The following is a 14,344-nucleotide window of genomic DNA, read 5'->3' as shown; positions in this document are numbered from 1 at the left end:
TTTTCATCTAACCAATACAAGAATAACTTTTTATAAATGTTAACTTTTTACATACATACTTAATAGAGAAATAAAGAAATAATTTCATGCCTTATTAAGTCAAATTTCTCCAATAAAAGTGGATTCCTTATAATTCCTGACTTCTATAAGTCCTAAGATTATGGCAGATTCATATTTACACTAATATTTATTTTAAGGGTCCCATTTTTACCAATATGTATTGAAATATTATTTGATATAGGCGATTAATTTCAAAATATAAGACATTTACTTGCTATCCAAGAAATAAAGAATTATATTAAAAATTTCTAACATCTAGATTTTTTTGTTAAATTACAGTATTTTAATCTTAAGTGTCACAAACCAATATTTTTAATTTTATAGTGAATAAAGTTGGGTAATTGCTTTTCAATTAAATGTAATTCTTTAATAAATAACATTTTTCCTAAGTTATTAAATCAGAAAATTTAATCTGATTTTTAAAGATATGTGGTCCTCTGCTTGAGTTCATCTCTCAGCTATAGATAATAACATTTGCTTGTGGTTTGCATTCACATCTTAACTTTTCTTGAAAATTTTGTGCATTACTTTAATTTACCTTTTAACAGTATATTATATATTCATGATGGTACCATGCTCCATGAATTTCAATGGAGCAGAAATATTTATTGAATTTTACTTAAAAGTATCTTAGCTGTAATATTTCAACTGGTATTTTCATTTATCTTTATAAATAGACAGTTTCACATTGTTCAGGACATGCAATACTGCTTCCTGAGCTGAGGAACATGGCAATATCCAGATTATGCTTGAAACATTTTTCCCAGCAGGATCCCTTCTGCTTCTTACCCATAAGGTCACAGTTTGGAATCTTTCCTCCACTCAAAAACAGCCTACAGGAGGGACCATAATCTCCTGTGGCACAGAGGCTGTCACCAGGTTATTCTCTGCCAGGAGGAGAACATTTCCTTACTGAGCTGTTTCACAGTTGGGTGCTGTAAGAGAGGTCATGAGTCAGTTATCTGCTGACTGTCTTATAAAGCTGTTGTTAAAATTGATGATGTTTGCGCTGTGACTACCGAGTCAATTGGCAGTCCCCAGGCTTCTGTTGAACTCTGGGATCTGAATAAGTAAAGGAGACTGTACCATATTTTCTCTGGCATTTTAATAATATTTTTAAAACATCTTCAAATATTTGAATTTTTCCACTTGTACAGCTTATTTTATTTTTGTTCTTTTCATCATGAACAATTTTAACATTACAGTAACACATAAAATAACTATGAGGCCACTAAGTGTAGATAAGCATAAGTAATATTTTGATGTCTGTTATAGCTTTTTCCCTCACTAGCCATTGTACTGTGAGCATTTTCCATTTTCCTTTAACGTCAACACCATGTTTTTCTGTCTCCCACACATACCACCCTGATGCCATAGTTACCCATAGGTATTCCAGGTGTTCTTTCACTAGTTCATGTTCCTGCTTAAAAAAAAAAAAAAAAAAAAAAAAAAAGTAATGAACTTTGTTTATATCTGAGTCTTTCTCTACTTGTCTACCTATTTTCTTAGGGAAAAATCTTAGAAGTAAAATAATAACTTAAAACCATTTTTTATCTTTATAGATTTTGATAAACAACTGCATATTGCTAATTTCACATAAAATCACTGTAATAATGTGTGTTATGAACCGCTGAGGCAAAATTATGTATCACAATTTTTAAAAATCTTTACCAGCTCAATATGAAAAAATTATTGCATTAATATGTAGTTCTTTGAATATTAGTGGATGTGAACTTACCTTCTTATGTTTCTTGGTTGCTGGCTTCAGTTGAATTTGGTGAATTGTCTTTTCTGTCATTGCTTACTTTATAATGCCATATTTATTTAAAAATAATTAGAAGTTCTTTACAGATTGTAGGTATTAATAATTTAATATATATATATTACACATTATTTTACATTTCTGTTTCTGACAGTTTCTTTTCTACAAATTTTATATTTATATAGGCAAATCTATTGATTTATGGCTCTGTGATTTCTCACCTGTTATGCGCAAAGACTCCTTTCCCAATGAGACAGGAATTATATATTTGTTCTAGTTATCTTATTATTTTTTTTTACATTTACACTTTACCTATTATACTTACATGTAACCAAAGATATTAAAGTAATCTAGAAGTTATTTAAGTGTACATTTGATTTTTTTAAAATAATGAGCTCATTGCTCCAGCATCCTTTTTAGTAAGTTTTCCTTTTTCTAATGTTTGCTTAAAAGTATTAATTATAGGTTTTGGGATATATTAATAAATGGATAATATACAGTGTCATGTAAGTAAACTCTGAGAAATTTAAAAGCATGTATACAAATGATTCCATTCCAGTTCCTTTTCCTTTCTTCCAAATTAAATAAGAAATCTTTCCAGTGTATTTTTCAAATACAGAGAAATTTTTGCAACAATTTTGCAGACATTTGTTTTCTCATCCAAGGAGCTTTCTTTATTTTTTAATTCTAATTTTTCTCTAGTAGTATTTTGTTTGTTTGAGAAAGGGGATATTTTTGAAGCCCTGCTCTCTCCCAAGGCACGTGCAATGCTTTTACTATGAAAGAACTGACATATGAATTATCTGTAAAGGAACTACCATTAGACTGCTATTATCAGTGATAAAGTCCCTGACCTTTACCTGCTGCTTAATACCTAAATGTCCTTTGTCCCTTCCATGTTACTCTTCTCATGTTAAATGAATTGCCCTTCACTGAAGATCTACATTTAATAATGCCAAATATATTATCCTTGTTCACATTAGGCAAATGGTTAGTCGACCCCAGCTCAAACGTGGTTTTGATTTGTAAGGTTGGGTAGTTTTTACTTATCACTTCTAGAGTGGAGAAAATTCCAAGAGTTTAAATCAATGGCCACAGATTACATTATCTCTTTGTAAAGGAGCTGAATTTTCTAAATTGACTGTGCTGACATTTCATGTTAAGATACAGTCTGCATAATGCATCCTATTTCAGCACAGAATGAAAGCATTACAGAGAATGAGAATGTAAAGTAGGCACATGTTAATCTACCTACTTAGTTTCTGGATCACAAATTTTTACATCTAAATTGCAAAAATTCTGTGTAAATATATCTATTCAAAATGTCTTTCATTAGAGCTGCTAGTTTACTAAAAGCATATTATTAAAATTTTAGCAAGAAGAAAATTAGTTAAATGATCTAACAGACATTAGTTAGATCTAGAATGCTGAAAATTTATTAAATCAAGTATGATATCTATAGGTCAAAAACCAAAGAACAAATCCAGCATTCCACGGAAGAAAACAAAGTTGAAAGATCATGACTGGGTAATGGAATACCAGGTATTTATGGAATCCTGAGTCCTGTGGGGACGAAACCAGAGGGGAAAGAGGGGAAGGGAGCCAGACCTCAAAGTACAACAACATAAACAGGATACAAAAATGGCAAAAATAATGATGAAGTGTTGCACAATATGTGTGAGATCAAGTCATAATTTCTTCCTGTCAGAAGATTAAAGATAACAATAAAAAGTCAGAGCTATGACAATCTTTAAAAGCCACAATAAATGCAGTTTAAACATGAGCAAGAGCACCAGTTATGTAAAGGAAATCTAGAGATGAACTAGAACTGGACATATCCACTCTGATTGTCATGCTAATAACCTCAGGCCATTTTCTATTAAGAGAATTACAGTAATAAAGGCTTCAAAATATTACCTCTCAAGCAGCATGGCAGTAGTGTGTAATGTTGCTAATAATATTTCATCCTTTAACCTTCAAAGAGCTTTGCTTTTAATCCCCAAATACACCATATGCTGCGCCACCAACTTGATAGATGGGAGACCAATGGAGGAAGATAAATGAGTCATCCTAGGAAACAGAGTAGATAGAGACCAGAGGTTAGGTTATGAAGCTAGCATTTTGAGAACTAAAGTGTATTAAATTTTCTCAAAAATTTTACAGTGAATTTATCAAAGGGAAAAGAACAATTATACTGTATTAAATTTGAGATTGCCATTTCTGTTTAAGATTGGTCATTTAGAACTCTCCCAATTCAAATTCACATTTATCTTAGGCATGAGACTCCCATGGTTTCTGAGAATGTAAATTAATTCAGTTAGTTTGTATTACAATAGCATTTCCAAATGTCTGGGCTTTTAGAATAAATTCATAAGAAAAAGAATACCACATCCAGCTTACCAAATGGGCAACATAAGAGAAACAAACAAACAAAACTCTGATGGTGTGGATTCAGTGCAGAGCAAAGGCAGGCCTGGAGACCATTCAGCCTCATTAACCAGGGATCTGAGCTGTGACCTGCCTTTGGCCTCAAATGGTTCCCCGCCAGCTGCACTTCTCTGGCACAGAGGGTGGCTTGCAATATACTTGTTAGTTAACTGGGCTGGTAGCCAGAGATGTTTCTTTTCCTTTTCTCATATTTCCAGAATTGGGAAGATTTTTTCCTACATATTTTTCACATAAAGATTCAGAGTACAATCCACCCACTGTGAATAAATTTAATTTAGCCATCTTTATGTCTCCTTGATTTCTGTCAACTAAAAGTCTACAATACAGGGGCAGATGTGTAAACTGGGAAATCTTCCAGACTTCTTTGTTGTTGTTGTTGTTATTCCACTTAATGCTGAGCCACTCAACAATGCTCCACATTAAGCAGGGCTCTTTTGTCGGTAAACATGCCTCTAGTTTTACTGAAGATAGGTTCACTGTTCACACCGTATCATGGGCCAGCCAAACTTAATGTTCGAAGTAGACGTCTTTTAGTGACATTGCTTCAGTGGCTGGAGAACATCACATTTCAGTGGAAAAGAGCTTTGTGTTCATTGTGCTTTCTCACACTTGAAATCATATTACTATGTTATAGTACACGGAGGTATGGCAAGTATTTCCACAGATGACAATCTAAAGTATCACATATACATACAGTATCAAAATTCAATCGACAGTGAAGAGGGAAATTCAGCTTTCAATGTTGCTAACCTTCTGACGAGGGTCCTACTCAATTACAGCTCTAACGTCCAAAAGACATATACCCATACCTTTGGGTCTGACTTTAAAGAAGTCATCATTTACAGCTTTCATATGCTACTCACATACTTTATTTTGTGATATCTGGAAAACAGTAAATTTCATTTGGAATTATTGTTCTATTCTACCCTATAGATAGTAGCATATAGTGAAGCTCATTTTCTATTTAATGATTTTAAGTGTTGCTTTCTTGCTACAAAATTCAGGTGCTAATTTATGATCTTGGTACAGTAATTTCTATCTGAAATCTCTGTTAAGAAGGTCGCTTGATAGTTTCCAGTTTTTCTTGACTTTTAACAGTTTTTAATTCCTATCTGTATACTGGAAGAAAAAATATAATTTATAAATGCTTCCCATGGAGTTTTGCTAAGTTAGACTTAATAACATACAAATTTGAAAAAATCAGGATATAGTTTGGGGGCTATTATTTAGTTGAATTTTTTCACCCTTTTTAACTGTGGCTGATAATATTGTGCTTGATGCAGAGACAGAGAGACAGTGAGTATGTCTTTTAAGATCATCTAAGTAAAACTATGTGGCCTGTTTTCATTTGCTCTTAGCTTTCTGTTTTTAATTTATTACCTACATTTTTCCAATTCTGCAGTTGAAACCCGATGAAAGGATCATCAAAACGGAATATGGGCTACTGATTCGAAGTTTGCAGAAGAAGGATTCTGGGATGTATTACTGCAAAGCACAGGAGCACACTTTCATCCACACCATAGTGAAGCTGACTTTGAATGTCATTGAGAATGAACAGATGGAAAATACCCAGAGGGCAGAGCATGAGGAGGGGCAGGTCAAGGATCTATTGGCTGAGTCACGGTTGAGATACAAAGACTACATCCAAATCCTTAGCAGCCCAAACTTCAGCCTCGACCAGTACTGCGAACAGATGTGGCACAGGGAGAAGCGGAGACAGCGAAACAAGGGGAGCCCAAAGTGGAAGCACATGCAGGAAATGAAGAAGAAACGAAATCGAAGACATCACAGAGACCTGGATGAGCTCCCTAGAGCTGTGGCCACATAGTTTTCTACTTAATTTAAAGAAAATAATTTTTTACCTGCAAAAACACTGTCTTCTGTTTTGTATATTCCTTATATTGTAATAATTCATAAATGCTTCCCATGGAGTTTTGCTAAGGCACAATACAATAATCTGAATAAGACAATATGTGGTGAATATAACAAAGAGAAAAAAATTCATTTGAACCAGTTTTCCAAGACAAATCTTGCACCTGCAAAGTATAAGAATTATCCTAAAAATAGGGGCTTTAAATTTGTAAATGTTTTATGTTTTGAGTTTTGGAATTTATTGTCATGTAAATAATTGAGCTAAGCAAGCACCAAATTTAATATTGTAATAAGGTGCTTTATTCCCTCAAATGTCCATTAAGCATGGAATTTACCATGCAGTTGTGCTATGTTCTTATGAACAGATACATCATTCCTATTGAGAACCAGCTATCTTGTGGTAGGGAATTAGAGGACAGACACAAATTAAGACAACTCCCATTATCAACAGGAAATTTCCCAGTGAGCCGTTCACTCCTGGAGAATGGTATAGTAATTTGGAGAGTTGCATTATTTCTTTCTGGCCACAGGGTTAAATTTAGGGTCCTAGAACATTGATTTACTGAAGGGCATCCATGCTTCCCCCAGGATTTCTGTTGACTAGTTAGGAGTAACAGTTCACAGAGAAAAGTTGGTGCTCATTTATGTGTTTCTAGAATACATGCTAAGCTCCACAGGGACAGAATGCTTAATAAATATTTTAATAAGATATGGGAAAAATATTTAAATAAAACAAGGGAAACATCATGATGTATAATGCATCCTAAGGGGAAGGCATGCATATGGGATTTGTTAGAAGACAAAAGGAAAAAGCCATAAATTCTGGCTTTGGAGAAAACTCATATCCCCATGAAAAGGAAGAACAATCACAAATAAAGTGAGAGAAACGTAATGGAGCTCTTTTCACTAGAGTATAAGTAGCTGCCAATTTGTAATTCATCTGTTAAAAAAAAATCTAGATTATAACAAATTGCTAGCAAAAGTCTGAGGAAAAATAAATTTTTCTGCAGAATCATAGGAAGAGTAGACATTTTATTTATAACCAATTATATTTCAGTATATATTTTCTCTCTTTAAAAATATTTATCATACTCTGTATATTATTTCTTTTTACTGCCTTTATTGTCTCCTGTATATTGGATTCTGTGGTTATATTAAAAGGAACAGGAAAAAACAATATATAACACAGAAAGAGAGACAATTAAGAAAATGATAATGCTGGGGAGTGGGGATATATATTTGTCGAATAACAGAACGAGTATAAAATTTTTACAACGGGAAGGGTTAAATTAACTCTTTGACATCTTTTCTTCACTCAACCTGTTCGCATTGCTGAGTTAATCTGTTGTAATTGTAGCACTATTGTTTTAGTAATTTAACAAATAAGCCTGCCACATGTAAAAAGAACCAACCTCGTAATATTAACATAAACATCTTTCATATTTTGTTAGTACTTTCAAATGTTTTCAATTTGACTTTCCCTCTGAATATATATAGTGTGTTTCCTGTCTGTTTAAGCAGAACTCACCTTTCCTTCTTGTAACACAGAACCCTTAGCCTTCTTCTGTTTTGCCTTTTTCACGCCCTTTATAGTGTGAAATGAAAAATTAGTCACTTCCTCACATGGAAGGCAGCTTTTCAGAAAACTAAATAACAGACATTTCTCGTTTCTCATGCATTCTACATATCTTGAAAGAAAAGTCTGTGAGAAACCCCGTGTGATTAGAGGGCAACTTAATGCAAGATGTGTGGCTCTATGTTGAGGTTATTGGCTCTCTCTTACATTTATTTGCATTGCTTACCTATATCAAATTAGTCAAACTGATAAGAGGTTTAATAGTCCCTTTACTGATGAATATTTGTAGGTGTTTCATTATAAGGAAAAGCTAAGGAATAATTTTAATAAAAGTGAACCAGAACAAATCACTCATTTAAAAAGTAATGCAAAAGAATAGTGTGGCATGATCAGACTACTAATTAATAGCATAACAAAAGTGTTTGTAATGATAGATTTGCTTGGACAGAATGTTCCAGGAACTCATAGCAAGCTCAAAGTTATTAAGTGGGAACATTTTTAATTAAAAAAAAAAAACTTCCAAATATTTGTGGGTCCCAACAGTAATAATCAAATAATGAACGACTTTAGAAAAATTACATGCCGCTCAAATGTTAGGACTGATTTATTAAAATAAATTTTATTTTCATCCAAATTCGAATGTCCAAGCCTTTCTTAAATTACTTCTTTCTAATCCTAGTTACTCAGTCAAAATTTGGAAAACTTATTTTATGACCACATATAATATTCTGGCTGCTTTGGATACAATATTCTTAATTTATAATAATTAGCTAAAATATATTAAATGTATTATTAGTAAAACAAAATTTCACACAACAAAAAACAACATGGAGGGCAAATATTTATGTGTATTTATAAAGATAATGAATATCTAAACTATGCTTAATTCTTTCTTAGCTTTTTAGTTGTCTAGTACATTATAGAAAGAATATGAATATATTAAATCCACAAACACACTATATACTTTCCCACCACTGACTTTTTTTTACCAAATTTGCCTTAAAATAATGAAAAAGAAAAGTATAGTTAATGGTTTCAAATATGCTTTCTAAGAAACTGAGTATGGAGGGGACCTTAAAATGCCTGTTTACTCAAGGTTTCATATTTTTCTTGTCTCTCATACATATGTCTCTGACTGCCTTGTGTGTTCTTTTCTGAATTCATTTCAGCTACTTATGTCGTTAAATAGAATCCTGCATGTCTGCATTCATTTACATTCAATTTATTGTAAATTTTAAGAGTTTGTTTAGAAATGAATAGTTTAATTAATTCACGTAGAGCCCTTTTTTCCAAAGAGCTTGAAACACTACATCCACATTGTTGAATAAACACTTTTGGAAACCAACCAAATTATTTAAGAAATGGAAAAATATTCATAGAGAAATCTAGTAATTTGCAAAAGCCACTAGAGTAGTAGAAGAATTACAATTTACAAATGTTTCATCATTCTATTGACTAAAACAATGCTCTTTTACAATATGCTGGCTACAAAACAGTCTTACTATTGAATTTTGCTTTTGGTTTATATTTTGGTTCTTCATATCGTAGTATGTTTTGTTCCTGCTGAATTTTATAGACTCAACTAAACAATAAGCTATTAGTAGTCACTTTTTATTTTTCATTTTTATCAAAATTAAATTTCCAAGGAAAACTTGATATTATTCAGCTGTCCACAAAATAAACAAGAGCATTTATTAAATACTGATTTTCTTAAATATATTTCATATTTATTTATATAATAAACACAAATGGAAATCAAAACTGAAATAGCTTCCCTTTAGAATGTCACATTTTTCTTTGAAAACATGTTGGAATTAGTTAGCTTTATTGGGAATGGATAATTTGGAAACAAACTGAAAAAAGATATTTGATATGTTTTTATAGAAGATGTATTTTCATCATATTAAATGATCACAATTTAAAATAATTCATCTTACATGTGAAGTTAAAAAAATTAAATCTAAGATTCCCAGATTCTATACATTAAGAGTGCAAAGACAGGATCATACGCATGACCTACACCTCTCATTTAAATATTTTGTAGTATAAAGTATTTATGGAAAGTGAGATAGATGATTTCTGGAAAAGGGAAAAATTTGTCAGATGCCATAGTTAATCATATAATTTAATTCTAGTATTGTGAGTGGTTAGCAATCAACTTTGAATTTATAGTTTTGCTATTTTAAAAGAAATGTAGTCTTGTAGTATAAAATAATTAAAAATTGTTAAATGTATATTTTGGTTGTATTATAATGAAACACAAGCATTAGTGTTCTATGATTATAAAGACTATTAGATTGTTTGCAAATTTTGTTTTTAAAACCCAAATATGGTAAACAAATTTTATATATATAATGGGAATAAAGAAAATATAAGATCATTATTTTCTGAAATTTCTGGTAGATACATTTTACACTGTAAGTATGCAGTAATTTCATTTATGAAAGAAAATAATGTGTCCTACCCAATTTGATGCAACTATATTGCTAAGCTTCACTGTGATTTAATTTAGACTTTAGTGGGTTGAGATGAATGTTATTACCACAAATAACTACTTCTTTTTAAGCTTCCAATTGCCATCTGATTATTTAAAAATACTCATCTATATGTTTAGCTATATTGGAGTATAATTTATTAAAGAGTAAGGTGAGGTTTCTGTCTTTAATTTTGCTTTATAAAAATATTTTTAAAATTTATTTTACCGACACATATTTCTTGACAATTTGGTATACACATGAAGAATATTTTATGTTTGCAAATACATAATATAATGTCCCACAAATGTGGCATTCAAATAATATAGAGACTGCGTTGAGAAATGTCAAGTTTTTTTTACCTCACTGATAAGCTTCTAACAGAAGTTTACAGTAATAGTCTTTAAAAGAACAAATAATTTCACACAAAATACTTAAAAATTCTTACTTCATTTGGTCTACTAAAAAATACAATAAACTGGGTGGGCCATACACCACAGAAATGTACTTCTCACAGTTCTGAAGCAAGGGAAATTCAAGATAAAGGTACTGGTCGATTCTGTGTCTGGTGAGGGCCACTCTGTGATTCATAGACGGTGCCTTCTTGTGTGTCCTCACATAGGGAAAGGGGTCAATAAGCTCTCTTGTGTGTCCTCACATAGTGAAAGGGGTAGATAAGCTCTATTCAGCCTATTTTACACAGGCAAGAAATCCATTCATCAGGGTTCCACTTTCATGACCTAATCACTTTCCAAAAGGCCCCACTTTCTAATACCATTACCTTGGGAGTTAGGATTTCAATGTATAAATTGAGGAAAGAGGGAACACAAAAATTGAGACCATAGCTGAGCTCTTAGGTCCTAGATGACGTCCAAGCTTTTACTGTAGATGAAATGTAAGATTAATAATTGAGAAAATTCCAGGTATATTTGTTTGATATAAATATGTATATTTATATTATACATAAAGACCATATAAGTAATTCTCAAGACAGAAGAAACAAGAATGTAACAATTTAGTTGAGAATGGAAAGCATTTAAGACCACACAAATTGTGGTTTTTGTCAATACGGCTTTACTAGTCAAAAAACTCTGGCCAAGATGAAGTTGCAAATAACTTTATTGTTTGTTTCAGAAGCTCATATACTTCTACTTTACATATGTATTGGCATAAACACTCATCTTGGAGAGTGATTTGGCAATATCCAATGAAGTTGGATTTTAGTGGATTGAAATGAATGTTATTACCACAAGTAACTACTTCTTTTTAAAGTTTCCAATTGCCATCTGATTATTTAAAAATACTCATTTATATGTATACTGTATTGGAGTATAATCTCTCAAGAACAAACTCTTCACAATTAGTATATACCCTAAGGAAACTTCTCCACATGTGTAATAGTAGACATTTTTGAAACTCTACTGCATGATAATTATAATAGAAAAACAGAACAATCTATATGTTCAAGAAAGAGAATGAATATGTTGAAATATGTTACTAAACAGATACAGAAGTTTAATTTTTTTTAAAAAAGGTTTTATGTATCACCATAGAAAGATCTCAAAAACGTAATGTTAAATAAAATTAAGTAGTCTAGGCATGCAAAAAAAATTGTCTTGGGTATATCAAATTTAAAGAAGCAAATGATACTGCTTATGGTACATAAACTCATATGTAAGTAGTAAACATAGAAAAACAATTTCTGGAAAAGTTAAGTACTAAATTCAAAATTGATCTTCCTCTAAGGATCAAGGAAAAGCTACCATTGTTTCAATAGCTTTTAAAATCCTTAAAAAAAAAAAAAATCTAAACCTGGCCAGGTGCAGTAGCCCATGCCTATAATCCCAGTACTTTGGGAGGCCGAGGCAGGCAGATCATGAGGTCAGGAGTTCAAGACCAGCCTGACCAATATGATAGAACCCCATCTCTATTAAAAACACAAATATTAGCTGGGTGTGGTAGCACATGCCTGCAGTCCCAGCTACTTGGGAGGCTGAGGCAGGAGACTCGCTTGAACCTGGGAGGTGGAGGTTGCAGTGAGCCAAGATGGCACCACTGCACTACAGCCTGGGCAACAGAGCAAGATTCCATCTTGGAAAAAAAAAGAAAAAAAAACAAAAAACAAAAAACAAAAAACAAAAACACTAAATGCAATAGAGTAAAATGTTGAATCATGAAAAATTTGAATATTAGATTACAATTTTAGTACTATATATTATTGTCAACATAATTGTGTAATTGAAATAGTTCAAATAAAAAGTACATAAAGGATCTCTATCTTAATACAAATGAATTAGTAAATTCTGAAGACAGAAAGAGAAAAAAGAACAACACAGAAATAGTAAATATCAGTTACTGTACAGTAAATACAGTTCCAGTTGTTCTTACAACATGGACTTTCTTGGACACTCTGATTATTTTTAAAAGATAAAAACCTTGGTTGTCCTCAGGGAGCCAGGAATAATATCTAGTCTAACAACCTATTGTTATGAAAATGACTGCAACATCTAGGATATCAAGCTATTTGCTTAATATACCAGAAGACTGAACAGCTGAGCTGGCCTTTTCTTGGAATGAATACTGTTTAAGGTTGATGCCTAAAATATAGAATTTATTCTTTCTGGCTTACAAACCAAATTTATAAACCAACTAATGCTCTTTTTGTAACCTGAAACATAAAGAGAAATGTGCACATCATGTTAGATGTCTTTAAATGTTTCAATTGTTACTTTCTTAAAGAAAGATTCTATATCAACATAATTTTCACTTGTAATTCACTATGAAAGTTTTATGTGTAGACATAGGCCAAAAGTTAGCCAAACATTTCAGACTTTAGCAAATTCTCAGTTTTATTGGATTCTGCTAGTGAGGAGCTAAATAGTTAAACAAGTATTTTAGGAGTATAAGGTAGCATATTCTGAGAGTATTAAAGCACATAAACATAGATAAGAAGAAAATGAGACCAATTTACTAGATGAACAGTTATCATTTAGAATCAGGAAAACAGTTGTTTAATGGGCGATATGTCTCTAAGCTTTTAATATATTAAAACAAATTACTGTTGAGCAATTATCTCCAATTAATGAATTGTGTTTAAATTGTAGCTCTTTCTTGCAGGTCATTTTTACCACAGAAAAACAAACAAAAAACTTTGAATCTCCTATGGTAATTTTTGTCATTGTAATTAGTCTTTAAATATATTTGGAAGTAGCCTTTGGTATCAGTGGCTATGGTTGAAACTAAGAGGGATAATTACCACACTTTATTTAAGAAGACAAGGGTCTGATTACTAGAAACTTGCTTTTCAGACTATGTAGTGATTTAAACCTGTAGGAAGGGGGAGACATCCATAGAAAAAGAGGGTGAGTACTACATCAAAGGAACACCCTGTGAGACTAAAGAATCTCAACAACACCCTTCAACTGTAGACTTCTCTGACAGAGTCCGTCTACCCAAGTGAGAATGAACCAGAAACCAACTCTGGTAATATAACAAAACAAGCTTCCTTAACACCTCCAAAAAAAAGTCACACTAGCTAACCAGTAATGGACTTGAACCAAGAAGAAATCCCTGATTTACCTAAAAAATAACTCAGGAAGTTAGTTATTAAGCTAATCAGGGAAGCACCAGAGAAATGCAAAGTCCAATGTAAGGAAATCCAAAAACATGATACAAGAAGTGAAGGGAGAAATATTCAAGGAAACAGACAACATAAATAAAAAACAATCAAAACTTCTGGAAATAACAGGCACACTTATAGAAATGCAAATTTCTCTGGAAAGTCTCAGCAATAGAATTGAACAAGTAGAAGAAACAAATTCAGAGCTTGAAAACAAGGTCTTTGAATTACCCCAATTCAACAAAGTCAAAGAAAAAAGAGTAAGAAGATACAAATGAAGCCTCCAAGAAGTCTGGGATTATGTTAAACAATCAATCCAAAGAATAATTGGTGTTCCTGAGGAAGAAGAGAAATCTAAAAGTTTGGAAAACATACATGGGGAAATAATCAAGAAAATCTCCCCTGACCTTCCTTGCTAGAGACCTAGATATCCAAATACAAGAAGAACAAAAAACACCTAGGAAATTCATTGCAAAAAGATCATTATCTAGGCACACTGTCATCAGGTTACCTAAAGTTAAGATGAAGGAAGG

The 14,344-nt window shown here is 32.1% G+C and overlaps 1 protein-coding gene across 3 annotated transcripts in view; it reads left to right on the top strand.

The window, feature by feature from the left end:
• SEMA3D (semaphorin 3D) overlaps positions 1-7,431 on the top strand; it is a 194,846-nt gene extending 187,415 nt beyond the window's left edge. For all 3 annotated transcript variants that reach the window (XM_010344898.3, XM_074379343.1, XM_074379344.1), the window contains one exon: positions 5,673-7,431. In XM_010344898.3, coding sequence (XP_010343200.2) covers positions 5,673-6,098 — 426 coding nt within the window. In that variant the 3' untranslated portion in view covers positions 6,099-7,431. The remainder of the gene's footprint in view (positions 1-5,672) is intronic.
• Positions 7,432-14,344: the final 6,913 nt, after the last annotated feature.

The sequence above is a fragment of the Saimiri boliviensis genome, chromosome 10, assembly GCF_048565385.1.
Source record: "Saimiri boliviensis isolate mSaiBol1 chromosome 10, mSaiBol1.pri, whole genome shotgun sequence".
NCBI lineage: Eukaryota > Metazoa > Chordata > Mammalia > Primates > Cebidae > Saimiri > Saimiri boliviensis.
This window is presented reverse-complemented; position numbering and strand designations above follow the sequence as displayed.